We start from the raw sequence: 17,960 nt of genomic DNA, 5'->3' as shown, positions 1-17,960 counted from the left end.
GATAGTTGAAAATGGTAAATGGGTGGTTTCTTGCACTCATTCAATAGAAAAAATATAGTTCTAGCGAAATATTCATGATTTTTGTCGACTAGTACAGAGGAATTGGCCAAAAATGGGGCTCAAATTGGGCAAAATCGCCGATGCGTAAACATCGCCGAGACCGCTAACTTCGCGAGAGCATAATTCCGTAAGTTTTCCATCAAATCTCATAATTTTGGTGTCATTATGATCGGGAAAAGATTCTCTATCTTTTCATAAGAAAATTTTTTTTTTTTTTTTTAAATTTGGCCGACCCTGAGAACGAGTTTCTGAGAGGGCCTGTCGACCCTCAAAGGGTTAATAAAGAAGTTGAGTCTGGCATCTCAGTTACATGGGTATGTGAGGAATATGATGTTAAGAACAATGATATCCATAGAATCAAGAATAAACTTACAGACTATGATCTTAAGTTCAGTGTAGATGCTAGTGGAGTTTTATGTATTGATCGCTGCAGTTTACACCTTATCTCTCTACCACAAAAAGGTGAGTGCACCTTCTATTTTCTTAATAGGTCTTGTTCTGCTTTATTTCCTCTTACAGTGGAACCTCATTTTTTGGCCGTAATCCATTCCAGAAGGTTGGCCTAAATTCGAAACAGCCTAAATTCGAAGCAATATTTCCCATAAGAATTAATGTAAGTACAATTAATCTGTTCCAGACACCCAAAAATATTAACAAAAAATACATTTTTTAAAGATTAATTGTACAGATCTCCCTCCACATTCGCGAGGGTTAGGGGATCAAGAACCTCGCGAATGTTGAAAAATCACGAATATTTGGTGCACAAATATAGGGTAGGGTAATACAAAAATAGTATTTATTTAGCCTAACAATACTGCTTCCTTAACCTATTGAACCATGAACAATCATAAAACACATGAAAACATTGTAAAATATTGTACTAGTGTCAGCCCTTTGGTAAAGAAGGTGAGAAAGACTATAGAATTCAAGAAAGAACTCGTAGCAGAGTACCAAAGTGGAGGAGGAAGAGAGAGGGGAGAATGTGCCTTCTTCAGTAATTCAGTGATTCTATGATACGTACGATACTAAAGCAGCACAAGTCGATTAAGGCTATAGCACCAGCCAGCCATAAAGTGTAGCATTAACAGTGTAGCAAGTAAGTTAAGCAATTAATCAATAGAAAAAAGACAGCATGAACCTAACTCCTCCAATGTTGTTGGAGTTATATAGGGCAACTGACAACACCGCTTTCTCTAGCACCTCTGCTGCCGCCTCCACCACCACTATGTAAGACTTATGCTCTCAGTGGCCCTTATACACCCAACAACAAAACACAGCACCACTCGTGACATTTGTAATGACATATTTTATTCATTCTAGATATACAGTTCTCCCTCAACATTCGCAAGGGTTAGGGGATCAAGAGCCTCACGAATGTTGAAAAATCGCGAATGTTTGGTGCCCCAATATATTGTAGGGAAATATAATACAGTACTTCTTCCTTAACTTGTTGAACCATGAACAATCATAAAATACATGAAAACGTCGTAAATAACATGTATGTTATTAAATACCACTGCCTCCACTTTCTCGACCACTGCGAGTCCCTACTACCCTCCCTCCGACCCCCCCAACTGGCAGCCAGCCCTCCCACCAGTGTGGTGAGTGTTTTGTTTGTTCATTATTTGCTATTAAACTACAGCATAAATAATGTAAACCCATTCATGACTGCATATTGGAATGGCTGTTCGGACATGTATTGGACGGTGACATCATGTGTTGACTCTTGAACACAGCAAAGAATCAAACATTTCTGCTACTGCTAATAATAACAATAGTAGTAGTAGTAATAATACTAATACTAATAATAATAATAATAATAATAAATTATAATAATAAATACGATAAATTGAAGAAGGAAATTGTACAAAAATACGAGGGAGTGGTTGACACATCATCAGTGTGGCTTTATTTATGCTGGAGTGAGTATTAGTCTCTGTGCTCTTCCAAACATTTCACAATAATTCAATGTGTTTGGTGCTTGTAGACTGAGTGCAACTGGAGTGGCAGTGGTTGAGGAAGCGGGTGAGGCAGTGGGTGAGGCAATGGTTGAGGCAGTGGGTGAGGCAATGGTTGAGGCAGTGGTTGAGGCAGTGGTTGAGGCAGCAGTTGAGGAAATGGTTGAGGCAGTGGTTGAGGCAATGGTTGAGGCAGTGGTTGAGGCAGTGGTTGAGGCAGCAGTTGAGGAAATGGTTGAGGCAGTGGTTGAGGCAGTGGTTGAGGCAGTGGGTGAGGCAGTGGTTGAGGTAGTGGGTGAGGCAGTGGTTGAGGCACTGTTAGAGGCAGCGGTTTAGGCAGCAGTTGAGGCAATGGTAGAGGCAGCAGTTGAGGTAGTGGTATTTAATAACATGTTATAAATAATAATAATACATATTACTAATAACATGTATTATTATTATTAATAATAACATGTATGTTATTAAATACCACTGCCTCGACCACTGCCTCACCCACTGCCTCAACCGCTGCCTCAACCACTGCCTCAACCGCTGCCTCACCCACTGCCTCACCCACTGCCTCACCCACTGCCTCAACCACTAGCTCACCCACTGTCTCACCCACTGCCTCAACTGCTTCCTCAACCACTGCCTTACCCACTGCCTCACCCACTACCTCACCCACTGCCTCACCCACTGCCTCAACCGCTGCCTCAACCGCTGCCTCAACCGCTGCCTCACCCACTGCCTCACCCACTGCCTCACCCAATGCCTCACCCAGTGCCTCAACCGCTTCCCCAACCACAGCCTCTACCACTCCAGTCGCACTCAATCTACAAGCACCAAACACAAAGAATTATTGTGAAATGTTTGGAAGAGCACGGAGACTAATACTCACTCCAGCATAAACAAAGCCACACTGACGATGTGTCAACTACTCCCTCATATTTTTGTACAATTTCCTTCTTCAATTCTGTCGTATTTATTATTATTATTATTATTATTATTATTATTATTATTATTATTATTATTATTTTTACTACTATTGTTGTTATTAGCAGTAGCAGAAATGTTTGATTCTTTGCTGTGTTCAAGAGTCAACACATGATGTCACCGTCCAGTACCTGTCCGAATAGCCATTCCAATATGCAGTCATGAATTGGTTTACATTATTTATACTGTAGTTTAATAGCAAATAATAAACAAACAAAACACTCACCACACTGGTGGGAGGGCTGGCTGCCAGTTGCGGGGGTCGGAGGGAGGGTAGTAGGGACTCGCAGGTGGCGGCTGGGAATTTGAAGGCTGGGAATTTGGCGGTTGGTAATTCACGAATGTGTGAAGCCCGCGAAAGTTGAAAACATGAACGTTGAGGGAGACCTGTATGTCATGTTTCTGTGTTATTAATATTGTTTGTTATGTCATATTAGATGAATTGTGATAGATAAATAAGCCATAGAGTTGATTTTAGTGTCATATTGAAGGACTATCTTGTCCTATCTCCAAACAAACTCTGCCACTGCCACAATTCCTAACATATGTAATGACATATTTGAAATATGATTGGGCAGCTGGGCATTCACGAATGTTCGAAGCCCACGAAAGTGGAACTCCCGAATGTGGGGGGAGACCTGTAGTTTTACACATATTTTATTTATTTCCAATTTGTGCACACATACAGAGGTACAAAAAAATACAGATAAGAGCAGTATGCCAAAGCCACTTATACTATGCATAGCATTACGGGCTGGCTTAAAATTAACTTAAGATTAACTAAGCAATGATTATTATTATTATTATAATCAAAAAGAAGCGCTAAGCCACAAGGACTATAAAGCGCTGCTACTAAGCAATGATGAAATCAGTGATAAAACATTAATGTAAACAGATAACTATAAAGCACAAGTGAGTATTACAAAGACAGGTCATATGGTTGCATTCAGTTAGGTAGTGATTCTGTTAGGTAGTGTATTTAAAAAATAATAAAGTTAGATTGGGTTTTAGGTTTAACATTTATGTGATATAATTGTGAGAAACATTTAAGATATACAATTTATAATGTTCAGTTATTCAGTATTTATTTGATTTTGGGTGAGTAAGTAATCTTTGAGAAGAGACTTGAATTTATAAACAGGTAGTGTTTCTTTTATATTTACAGGTAATGAATTCCAGATTTTAGGGCCTTTTATGTGCATTGAGTTTTTGCATAGTGTGAGATGGACACGAGGAACATCAAAGAGTGATCTGTGCCTTGTGTTATGGTCATGTGTTCTGTTGAGGTTGGCAAGGAGATGTTTGAGGGGAGGGTTAATATCAGAGTTAAGTGTTCTATGTATGTAATAGGTGCAGTAATAAGTATGGATGTTTTGTATGGTGAGTAGGTTTAGTGTATTGAATATTGGTGGAGTGTGCTGCCTGTAGTGAGAATTTGTTATCATTCTAACTGCAGCCTTTTGTTGGGTAATTAGTGGTCTGAGATGGTTAATTGTTGTTGAGCCCCATGCACAAATTCCATAGGTGAGATAGGGGTAAATAAGAGAGTGATATAGGGCCAGGAGGGCTGACTGTGGAACATAGTACCGTATCTTCGATAGTATGCCTACAGTCTTGGAAATTTTCTTAGAAATTTGATGTATATGTGTATGAAATTTGAGTCTATTATCAAGGTGGATTCCTAAGAATTTTCCCTCTGTTAGTTTTGTGATAGGTGATCCATTTATCATTATGTTAAGAGGGACATCTGTAGCTCTGTTACCAAACTGAATGAAGTAGGTTTTGTCAATGTTTAGTGTAAGTTTGTTAGTCCTCATCCAGGTAGATATTTTCTGTAATTCGGTATTTACAGTATTGGCTAGCGTGACTGGGCTCGGGTGAGAGAAGACGTATGTAGTGTCATCTGCAAATAGTGTGGGTTTGAGTAATTGCGAAGCATAAATAAATAAATGAACATTTAAATCTCTATTACAGTAGACCTTCATTTAGCATGAGTTTATTTGGCACAATTTGGGTATTGCACGATTGAATGATTGTGGCACAATTTTATGTAACACATTGTATAATTAATTTAACATGGTTCAGTTTGTGGGAAGGAAAAAAAATTCTCTTTTGCTCAAGCAGCTGCCTTGTTGTGGAGCAGCCGGGAAGCCATCCCCTGCCACTCCCCAACAACACCCCACCATCCCAGTGTTCGTAATTCATACGTGTCCAGTTTTTCTCTGCTACAAGGCAGCTGTGTTTCTGAATTGTGTTATGATATTTTAATTACTATATCTTGTATCTGCCAAGCAATCATGACACCCAGTAGCCATACCAGTGTTGCTGAAAGTGGCACAAAGAGGTATAAGCACTTAAGTCTTAGAATTAACAAAGAAACAAAGATATTAGACAAGAGATAACCTGTAGCCGTAATGAAGTGTTACTTTGTACACAGAAAAAGAGGTTAACATGAGTTTGTGTGACTAAATGACTGACTTACTGAATGAATGACTTACTGAATGACTGACTTACTGAGTGACTTGACTTATTGAATGACTTGACTGACTTACTGAGTGACTTGACTGACTTACTGAATGACTTAACTGACTTACTGAGTGACTTGATGGACTTACTGAATTACTTGACTGACTTATTGAATGACTTGACTGACTTACTGAGTGATTTGACTGACTTACTGAGTGACTTGATGGACTTACTGAATTACTTGACTGACTTATTGAATGACTTGACTGACTTACTGAGTGATTTGACTGACTTACTGAGTGACTTTACTGACTGACTTACTGAATGACTTGACTGACTGAATGACTTAAAGTTAAACACTCCAGTACAACCATCAACTTCAGTACCAGAACCTCTACCATCCACCTCAGCCCAGTAGGGCCACAGCATAACTCTCCACTCTCTTCACAATCATCCACAAACACCAGCATCCACAATTTAAGGTAAGAAATACTATTATTTCTGTTACATTTGTCGTCTTAAGCAGTAAAAGCAGCATAATATATCACAACAATGAACTACAACTACATATTCACTTTTGTTTTTGTAAGATGTGGAGACCTAAAAAAAGGTGTTTGGCTTTTTGGGGGCTCCCAGGAACGTAACCCTATTTTACCCATAAGGTCTTCAGTTCATCTGACACGATTTTACCCAACACGGCATTTTCAAGAACGTAACTACCATGCTAAATGACAGTCTACTGTACGTATCTTTACTGAAGACGCTTGTTGGCTTATGGAAGACAGAGGAGGAGGAGAGAGGGAAGACTGATTATTTTTTTGGAAGGGGAATCTCCCTCCATAAAGACGTCAGGTATCAAAGCCCTCTCTGGGGCTTTGGTAAGCCTGTCTTTCATAGGCTTGTGTCCTGGCAGTGTCTTTTCCTCCTGCGTAATGTAGGTCCTCTTTGGCTTTTTTTTTTTTTTTGAGAAAATCGCAATTGTTTCAGCGTTTTGCTTACTGCACTAATGATCTAGTGTAGTTAGCCTCTCCAAAACTCCATTATCTCTTATACATTAGAAGGGGACACATGGGAAGCTATGGTCAGAGGGATAATTACTTTACCTCAGGAGTGACGGCGACCGCTTGCCATATAATGACATATTTTATTCATTCTTGAGTATTTACCATGTTTCTGTGTTGTTTATATTGCTTATTATGTCATATTAGATCAGTTGTGATAGATAAATAAGCCATAGAGTTGATATTAGCATAATATTGAATAATATTCTGTCGCCCGAATAATATTGAATAATATTCTGTCGAGATCCGCATGCAACTGCCTTGCCTATTCACAAATGATTGTCTCTGAAACACTGTCTCCTGCTAACTAATTTTCCCTGATCCACAACAACACCAACTCCACATTTTCATTTGTTTGTGATCTTACTTTCTTCTTAAATTCCATCGTGTTTCTCACTTTCTTTACCAAAGGAATTTTACTAGGAACTTTCTTGGGGCCCATGGTGACTTATTTCACAGTCGCACTTGATAAAAAAAAACCAAAAACAACAGATTTTAAGGAAAGGTTTGGATGAATGCGAGTAGTATGTATATGCTCACTCGCCGACAGACAGAAGGACACTGACTCACCTACGTGAGGCACCCTGGCGGGCCACGTCTAATACAGCCAATATATGAGGCAACAGCCAAAATATGGAGCAAAATTTTCGCTGAAAAACTGGCCTAAATACAAATCGGCCAATAAACACAGCAGCCGAAAAACGAGGTTCCACTGTATTTCCATGGGGAAGTGGAAAAGAATTCTTCTTCCATAAGCCATGTGTGTCATAAGAGGTGAAAATAATGCAGGGAGCAAGGGGCTAGTAACCCCTTCTGTATAAATTACTAAAGGTAAAAATAAAAACTTATTTTTCTTTTTGGGTCACCCTGCTTTGGTGAAATACGGCCAGTTTATTAAAAAAAAAAAGTTGAGAATTAGCACTTTTTCACTGATGTCTTCTCTTAGACTTTGAAGACCTGCCAGCATCACTACTTTTGTGCTTTGGAGCCATTATTAAGCAAAAATTAAGGGTTTTTTTGGTCCATCGTAAACTGTGGATAACTGAAACCTCAAAAACCAAACCCCCATATACAGGAGTTCTACTGTAGTACTTGGGAAAGGAAAGTGATTCCTCTTTAGTCACCTAGTGAGCAGTTTAATATTAGAGTTATCTTTATAGACATAGAGCTAATTGATTTTACAAATAGGTAATTACTAATGACTTCTCTGCTTTGCTTTTGTACACCTGGCATTTTCTTTCTTTAAGCCATTATTGTGTCATTTTACCTCAGTTACCTACAGCACTCTTCTAGGTATACAGCATATATATTTTTGTACTACATAGACCAGGGGTGGGCAGACTTCTAAAGCCATCATCTGGAAACTGTACTTGTCTGATAATGCTTGTGTAACAGTTTGTGTTTTCAACAGAGGAAAATGAACAAAGTTTTGCTCATTCAGCTGCATATACATGAATATATGTCTTTATCTTGGTGGGCTGCAGTTTGCCCACCCCTGACAGAGACCATCTGCCACCCCAAAAAAAAAGAAACATTCACTCGCCACATGTGTGCAGACTTCACAGTTTAGATGACCTCTCAGAAAGCAATATCTCCATCCCTTTTTCAGAGTGTTGGCACTGTATTTCTCACCTTCAGGATTCAGTCTGGCTAATCAGTATCCCTGAATCCCTTCATAAATGTTACCTTGCTTACATTCCAACAGCATGTCAAATCCTACAAAACACTTGTCTCCTCTCACCCAAACATTTCCTGTGGCAGCTTGTACCTCTCCTCTCCACCCCAGATTTAAAATTCTTTATGAAATTAAGACACGTGTGCAACATCTGGGTATCTTTATTGTAGACGTTTCGCCATCCAGTGGCTTTATCAATACAAATTCTAGGACATAACTTGAAGACAGTAAGACTATGTACAGAAGGTGAGGTAATCAGTCCCTCAACCTTGGAGTAGGTGCGAAGAGCACCGTAGTCGTGGAGATTCTGAAGCAGAAGCAAGGAGTCTGGCGCTTATAAAGTAACGTCAGGTGTAGCAGACGAAGGCATAGTCACTGGTAGGCGGGATTCCCCAGTGGAAGTAGGTTCTTCCCAAAGAGATGGGTAGTTGTAGTAGTAGTTACCGTAGTAGTTGTCGTAGTCGTGAAGGTTATGTACATGTCCTCAGAATCAAGATTCCATGATGTTGCAGTGTCTGACAACTTGTCAGACACTGCAACATCATGGAATCTTGATTCTGAGGACATGTACATAATCTTCGTGACTACGACAACTACTACGGTAACTACTACTACAACTACCCATCTCTTTGGGAAGAACCTACTTCCACTGGGGAGTCCCGCCTACCAGTGACTATGCCTTCGTCTGCTACACCTGACGTTACTTTATAAGCGCCAGACTCCTTGCTTCTGCTTCAGAATCTCCACGACTACGGTGCTCTTCGCACCTACTCCAAGGTTGAGGGACTGATTACCTCACCTTCTGTACATAGTCTTACTATCTTCAAGTTATGTACTAGAATTTGTATTGATAAAGCCACTGGATGGCGAAACGTCTACAATAAAGATACCCAGATGTTGCACATGTGTCTTAATTTCATCTTGTCGGTATTATATACCATTCTTGCACAAAATTCTTTATGCCATCCTGTTTATTGTGATAAAAATATTTCTTGTGCCATCATCATGTATTTTAGGTCTGTATATGATTTGCCTAATTCACATTTAATTTAGTTTTAAAACTTCTATTTTTATGGTTGCTAACAATTAACTGAAGACTGTACATTCTCTGTCTGCTAATTACCACTCATTTTATCATGATAAGATTTAAATATGAGTGAGAAGTCAACAGAGACACTGGAAAAGCTTTGTTCTGGTTATTATTTCAGACAGTATTTTGGGTATATTACATCCAGAAGTACCATATGAAGCAGTTAGGATAACCTGTGGTTCACGCTCACCTGTTTATCAATCTTTGTTGATCATGGCTGTAAGCTAAAAAATGCAGTCACTTATGCAGTTGGTTTTTTAAACTCTCTTGCTGATCTCCAACTTATGGTCACCATCATAAATATTTTTTGTTTCTAAAACCCCCATTTAAATGATTTATTGTAAGGATTCTTTTTGTTTCTTAATGCCTGTCTTTTCAGTTTTCATGTAATATATTATCACCTAGTTTCCTCACATTTGTATACTTCATTTTAACAGTACATATACCATAACACAACCAGTTGTAGCCATTATATTACAGTATTATATATTTGATTAAATTATGATTCAAGCATCAAATATTAACAGTATAGAATATTATCTCCATGACATATTAGGGATCAAGGTCAGTGTTTAATAGTTGGCACAAAACACATACAATAGGCAGGCAATGATGGACCTAGGACCTAGTATATTTTTAAACTTTTGGTCTCACTGTGTAATAATGAGAAGTATTGAGTCTGTTAGTGATCTTTAGCAGGGGTGACTAATTTTCAATGGCTTTTACAGATTTTGCCTCAACTAGCTAGCTTGGATGAAGTGACATATGCAGCTTGCACAACCATCAAAGATCCTAAGAAAACTAGCCTAGCCCTACAAATGGGCATTGCCAGAATAAATGGTGATAGTATTCCTTTAGAAAATGTGAAGGAATTACTCATAGAAGGAAAGGAACAGGTCATTTTAAATAAGGATGAGAGAATGCCAGAATTTCAGGGTTATATGAAAGAAGATATACTAATTGAAAATAATAAAATGGTTTTACAGACAAACATAAAAGAAGCTGTAGAAAGTAAAAATGTGGTATGTGAAAATCAAGATTCAACTAAAAATGGTGAGGTATGTAAAGACAAACCTGAAAATGTTATTGGTGGTGACAGTGAAACATGCAAAGTTAATGCAAATAGTCAGGTAGAAATAGAATGCTTGAGTAAACACCCAGATATTGACAAAAGTAATGAAAAGGAAAGTGTGTCCTTGAAAGATCACAGTCAGCAAAGGTAAATTCAACTTAATTTGGGTAACTACAATGATGTTAGTGAGAAGAGTACTCACCTGTTTGTGCATCTTACCTATGTTGAGGTTATAATGATTTTCTTTGTTGGATGACACTTCAGTTTTGTCTTATTATAGTTAATAAAAGGGCAATCTATTTTTATTAATTCTGAGTAGAAGAACAAACTAATTTTAAAATGTAGATCAAATATGTAAATGAGTGTCAGGTTTGCATATATCTTTGCATAAATGTACATAGTCATACACTCGTTTTTATAGTCAAAGACTCTTTTTGATTATAATAATAATAATATAGTCAAAGACAAAGTTTACATAGGCAATTAAAAACATGCACATATAGATAGATACCAGTAAATTCACTGTAAACAAATATGCATAAACTCACTTAAATAGTCCCTTTATATGAAGAAATACATGGTCATCTGTATATGCGTGATTTCGTAATAGCATTCATGTTTTGAACATTTTACCCATTCATTTTAGTTTAGAGCATTGTAGAAGATATCTTGACTAATGTGGGTAAAGAGATCATGGTAACATGCCTTTTGAATTGTAGTCTATTTAATTTCATGGTGAAGAATTAAGATGATAATGTAGGTCACTGTTATATGAATGTTATTTTCCATGGACCACATTGACCTACTTATTCATCATGTTCACATTTGTGTGTTGTTTTGTAACACTAAATGTCTCAGCTTTTGAGGAATATGTTGATAAATTGCTTACGAAAGTCATAAGGCTGAGTTATTGTAATTAATGTGATCATGAAAACTACACTGACTGTGAGTTAGATTAACTTGTTTGTGATGGCTATGTTGGCCTGTGGGTCAATGGCAGTAAGAGCCTCATTGATCAGGTATCCAACAATGAAGTTTGTCCTCATGCCAGATTTTGAGAGCAGAATACCTCGAAACTGGTCACAAGTATGTCACTTGTTACAGTGACGTGCTTCTACACTGAGTTGAAATTAATATGGTCATCATTCAGGTTTTTGCAAGAAGAAAACATTAAACATTTATTGATTCTTCTAAACATTTTCTAAATGACAAAATAAAGTAAAATAGAAATTTAAGTCTGACTGTTAGTGGTCTGGTGGTGTGAATGATATCTCTCTGTTTGGCAGGTTAAGCACTGTTGAGTCTGACTAGTAACTAGTTGGGTGAAAAAATCAATACATAATCTAATTTTTCACAGGATTAGTTCTTGACAGTCCATAAGTTTCTTGTACTCAACAGTGTATACCCATACCCAAATTATTCTTCACATCAAACACACTGTAATTGTAATACATGGTTTCACCATTTCATTTTTTTTTTTTTTATGATTTAAATTTTTTTGTAATATCTGATAAGAGAGGCTTTGCTAAATTTTGATTGACCAGACAACCTTTAATTATCAATATATATTTTTTACAATGAAATTTGCAGAGCCATTACAATAAGGTGGCACAATATAAGGCACAAATATATGAATCTTCTTTTTCCCCCTGTAAATAGATGCCGTATGCAGTGTGATCAAGAGCAGACTAAGACTAGTGAGTTGATGATTTACATGACTCTGCTTTATTCCATCATATGTTGCCAAAAACACCTGCTTAGAATAATGAAGACACTTATTACTTGCTTAACAATGTGCAGTGCACTGCTCAGAATGCTCATGCCACCTCTGTCTGACCTCATAATCTTGTATCCACAGTGACATGATATATGTTGTTGCTGAATGCTGTAGCTGCATGTTCCACAACATTTTGCTGAGCTTGACTGAGTCAATGCTAACAGTATTCATAAAACAGCTAAATATAACAACAGTATATTGTTACAAAATGTATTAGAAAGTGTGTTCATGTAGGAAATTTGTAATGCAAGAGGGATGAAGAAATACATGTATTATACTTTGTTCCATTTTTCACTACATGACAGTAAAATATTGTAATATTTCTTTTCAAATCTCTTGGCATACCTAATCAGATGTTTAATGCAGTACAGTACAGTGTAATGGTTTATCAAATTTGCTTTTTCTGTCTGTTAGCAGTAACTTTGAACAGAATACAATCTCTCATTTAATTTTTGTTCAGATTTGATTTTACTTAACAGTAATACATACTATAGTTAAACTCATTCTGTATTTCTCATTGTAAGACGAATTTGTATGATCAAGCAATACCTTTCTTACTCATGACTCACGAAATCATAATGAACGAATGCAAACAAACCATACCACGGGTGGGGATAGAACCCGCGATCAGAGAGTCATAAAACTCCAGTGGCCCAGCGGCTAGCGTGTCAGCCTGGAGTTTTATGACTCTCTGATCATGGGTTCTATCCCTGCCTGTCGTATAGTTTCTTACTCATGTTGGACAAATTTCATTTTGCTGTTAGCATCAAAGTTACGTTTTAGAAATTTGATGATGAGTGGGCTTATGGAATTTATTCATTAAAAATTTATTAGCCTGAAAGTTCTATATACTGTATTAACCAGCATATAATCCATGTACATACTGTACGTTTATGTATATACTGTACGTATAATCTATATTGATGTTTAGTAATGCATAGATCTATATTCCTGGTCCTACCAAGAATTTGCTGACCATGAATTATATATGCTAAAACATGTGGGGAAGCCATGCTACTTAGCCTATCACAAAAAAATTCATGATGCCAAGCTGTTTGAAAAGTATTGGCACAAAAACTTGCTGTAACCGGTCCAGCAACTGGTTATGATGGTGAATGGCTTATAATGCTTTTTAAAAATTTGGTTATTTTTGACTGCCTGAATCCATCCAGCCACCCAACAAATCCAGAGTATTCTACAGGTACTTGGCAGGCTCTGATGAATTTGTTCAACCCTTTCTTTCATGATTGATCATTAGAAGGAAAACTCAATATCTTCATTGGTTTTTAATCTAAATCATCAGGGCATGTTTCATATCTTAATGCAGTACTTAGACTTCATTGTTTCATATCATTTATTGTATGCTATACTAATATGTTGATGAATAAGACATCATTAGCAACTCTTGAGTATCATTCAAGATACTCAAGTGTTGCTAATGTGTCTTATTCTTCATTGTTGTTCTTAGGTTGGCTTTATCTATATTGCAAAGTCCCTCTCTTCTTTCATTAAAACTCATGTTATGTAGTACTTTCATGATATTGTCAGGACACATATTACCAGTATCAAGCACTTCCACCTTGGTAATTTTATTTAAATTTGTTCACCTTACCAGCATTACTAGACTGGTTCTTGTTATATGAATAAGGATGGGCCTCCAGATTAATGATACCCAAAACTGCATGAAGTATATATAAAATGGGAAGTGAAAAACAGCAGTGTAGTGGACTATTTGTAATTAATTGCTTGTTTTGTTTAGGGAAGGTGAGCTCCAGCTCTTGATCTTGCTTCTTAACATTTAGCTGACTAACGTGTTTGATAAATTAGACACATGTTGGTTCTCTGAACCATTCATCTACTAACGTGTTTGAGTCAGATCACGTCTATTTTTGAAACCCTATGTGGAGCTCACTTCCGTAGAGGAATTCAAAAATAGTTTTTTGTGTATGTGTGTGTGTGTGCGTGTGTACTCACCTCACCTAGTTGTACTCACCTAGTTGAGGTTGCAGGGGTCGAGTCCAAGCTCCTGGCCCCGCCTCTCCTCCTGGCCCCGCCTCTTCACTGGTTGCTACTAGGTCACTCTCCCTGAACCGTGAGTTTTATCATACCTCTGCTTAAAGCTATGTATGGATCCTGCCTCCACTACATCGCTTCCCAAACTATTCCACTTCCTGACTACTCTGTGGCTGAAGAAATGCTTCCTAACATCCCTGTGATTCATCTGTGTCTTCAACTTCCAACTTCCAACATGTGTGAGTGTGCGCGTGTGTGTGTACGTACATACTCGCCTAATTGTGGTTGCAGAGGTCGAGACTCAGCTCTGTGTGTGTGTGTGTGTATATATATATAACTTCTGGGTACACCAAAAGCTGGTAAGTGACAAACTACCTGTGAGAGGTGGTCATTTACATGACGCATGTGTTCCATGGACGTGTGTTATGTAGGAGTTTGCTGTATGATTCATATAGGTTTGGCACTTGTTTTTAAATATAGTAGTAATAATGATAATATAATAGCAGCCATACATTTGAAGGTGAGGAGCATGACTTTAAAATGTTATCTTATGAATTATCTATCAGTGCATCTGGACTTTCAGAATAGAAAATTACTACCATTACATACAGCTGAGCCACAGTTTCTGATAATCAGCCTATTCTTTCTGTCTACTTTCTCAGTCATGCTCATGATTTCCTATGGATTGAATACCTGAATGACCACTTGAAAACTTACTGACTTTGATATCTTGTTTGACAGGATTAAAAATGTGTGCATACACATCCATATGCAAAAAAAAAAAAATGTATATCCCCCCACACACAAACAAACAACTTTATGAAGTGGAGTACTGAACAGTATACAATTGGAGAAAATGACACTTTTTTTTTTTTTTTTTTAACAAGTAGGGGGCTCTGGTGGCCTGGTGGTTAAGCTCTCGCTTCACACGGTGAGGGCCTGGGTTCGATTCCCAGCCAGAGTAGAAACATTGGACGTGTTTCTTTCCACCTGTTGTCTATGTTCCCCATCAGTAAAATGGGTACCTGGGTGTTAGTCGACTGGTGTGGGTCGCATCCTGGGACACTGACCTAAGGAGGCCTGGTCACAGACCAGGCCGCGGGGGCGTTGACCCCCGGAACTCTCTCCAGATAAACTCTCCAGATAGGCCGTCTCCCACTGAGGCAGGGTGACCCAAAAAGAAAATACTTTCATTATCATTCAACACTTTCACCTCACTCACACATAATCACTGTTTTTGCAGAGGTGCTCAGAATACATCAGTTTAGAAGCATACACATATAAAGATACACAACATATCCCTCCAAACTGCCAGTATCCCAAACCCCTTCTTTAAAGTGCAGGCATTGTACTTCCCATTTCCAGGACTCAAGTCTGGCTATATAAAAATAACCGGTTTCCCTGAATCCCTTCACTAAATATTACCCTGCTCACACTCCAACAGCTCGTCAGGTCCCAAATACCATTTGTCTCCATTCACTCCTAACACGCTCATGCACGCTCGCTGGAAGTCCAAGCCCCTCGCCCACAAAACCTCCTTTACCACCTCCCTCCAACCTTTTCGAGGACGACCCCTACCCTGCCTTCCTTCCCCTACAGATTATATACTCTCTATCTCATTCTACTTTGATCCATTCTCTCTAAATGACCAAACCACCTCAACAACCCCTCTTCAGCCCTCTGACTAATACTTTTATTAACTTCGCACCTTCTCCTAATTTCCACACTACGAATTTTCTGCATAATATTTACACCACACATTGCCCTTAGACAGGACATCTCCACTGCCTCCAACTGCCTTCTCACTGCAGCATTTACAACCCAAGCTTCACACCCATATAAGAGTGTTGGTACTACTATACTTTCATACATTCCTTTCTTTGCCTCCATAGATAAAGTTTTTTTGTCTCCACATATGCCTCAGCGCACCACTCGCCTTTTTTCCTTCATCAATTCTATGATTAGCCTCATCCTCCATAAATTCATCCACTGACACGTCAACTCCCAAATATCTGATAACATTAACTTCTTCCATTCTCCTCCTCCCCAATTTGATATTCAATTTTTCTTTATCTAAATCATATGATACCCTCATCACCTTACTCTTTGCTATCTTCACTTTCAACTTTCTACCTTTATACACACTCTCAAACTTGTCCACTAACCTTTGCAGTTTTATTTTAGAATATCCCATAAGCACAATATCATCAGCAAAAAGTAACTGTGTCAATTCCCATTTTGTATTTGATTCCCCATAATTTAATCCCACCCCTCTCCTGAACACCGTAGCATTTACTTCTTTTACAACCCCATCTATAAATATATTAAACAACCATGGTGACATTACACATCCCTGTGTAAGACCTACTTTTACCGGGAAGTAGTCTCCTTCTCTTCTACATACCCTAACCTGAGCCTCACCATCTTCATAAAAACTCTTTACAGCATTTAGTAACTTACCACCTATTCCATATATGTACTTGCAACATCTGCCACATTGCTTCCCTATCCAGTCTATCATATTGCTTTTCTAAATCCATAAATGCAATAAAAACTTCTCTACCTTCATCTAAATACTGTTCACATATATGCTTCAATGTGAACACTTGATCTACACATCCCCTACCCACTCTAAAACCTCCTTGGTCATCCGCAATCCTACGTTTTATTTTACCTCTAATTCTTTCAATAATAACCCTACCGTACACTTTTCCTGGTATACTCAATAAACTTATTCCTCTATAATTTTAGTCTCTTTTGTCCCCCTTCCCTTTATATAAAGGGACTATACATGCTCTCTGCCAATCCCTAGGGACCTTTCCCTCTTTCTTACATTTATTAAACCTCTCCAACCACTCGAACACTATATCACCCCCGGCTTTTAACATTTCTGTCATAATCCCATCAGTTACAGCTGCTTTACCCCTTTGCATTCTATGTAATGCCTTACGTACCTCCCCCACATTCACATCCTGCTCTTCTTCACTTCTAAAAGATGGTATACCTCCCTGGCCAGTGCATGAAATTACTGCCTCCCTTTCTTCGTCGACATTTAAAAGTTTTTCGAAGTATTCTCGCCATCTACCCAATACCTCCATCTCCCTATCTACTAACTGCCCTACTCTGTTTTTAACTGACAGATCCATTCGTTCCCTAGGCTGAGTTAAACAAGTTAAAATTTCTTGACAGTGCCTCTCCCATGCTTTCATCTGCTCTACTTTTGCACTCTCTCACCACTCTCTTCACCTTTCTTTTACTCTCCATATACTCTACTCTTCTTATAACACTTCTGCTTTGTAAAAACCTCTCATAAGCTACCTTTTTCTCTTTTATCACACCCTTTACTTCATCATTCCACCAATCACTCCTCTGTCCTCCTGCACCCACCCTCCTATAACCACAAACTTCTGCCCCACATTCTAATACTGCATTTTTAAAACTATTCCAACCCTCTTCAACCCCCCACTACTCATACTTGCACCAGCCCACCTTTCTGCCAATACGTAGTTGCTTATATCTCACCCGAACTTCCTCCTCCCTTAATTTATACACTTTTGCCTCCCTCTTACTTATTGTTGCCATTTTCCTCTTGTCCCAGCTACCTCTTACTCTAAATGTAGCTACAACTAAATAATTATCCAATATATCACTTGCCCCTCTATAAACGTGTACATCCTGGAGCCTACCCATCAACCTTTTATCCACCAATACATAATCTAGCAAACTACTTTCATTACGTGCTATATCATACCTTGTATATTTATTTATCCTCTTTTTCATAAAATATGTATTACTTATTACCAAACCTCTTTCTAC

The 17,960-nt window shown here is 38.2% G+C and overlaps 1 protein-coding gene across 1 annotated transcript in view; it reads left to right on the top strand.

Moving 5' to 3' along the window:
* Gorab (Golgin, RAB6 interacting) overlaps nucleotides 1-13,917 on the top strand; it is an 85,452-nt gene extending 71,535 nt beyond the window's left edge. The window contains exon 7 of the mRNA XM_053776584.2: nucleotides 10,011-13,917. Coding sequence (XP_053632559.2) covers nucleotides 10,011-10,505 — 495 coding nt within the window. The 3' untranslated portion in view covers nucleotides 10,506-13,917. The remainder of the gene's footprint in view (nucleotides 1-10,010) is intronic.
* The last annotated feature ends 4,043 nt before the right edge of the window (nucleotides 13,918-17,960 follow it).

Source organism: Cherax quadricarinatus, chromosome 1 (assembly GCF_038502225.1).
Source record: "Cherax quadricarinatus isolate ZL_2023a chromosome 1, ASM3850222v1, whole genome shotgun sequence".
Lineage (NCBI taxonomy): Eukaryota > Metazoa > Arthropoda > Malacostraca > Decapoda > Parastacidae > Cherax > Cherax quadricarinatus.
This window is presented reverse-complemented; position numbering and strand designations above follow the sequence as displayed.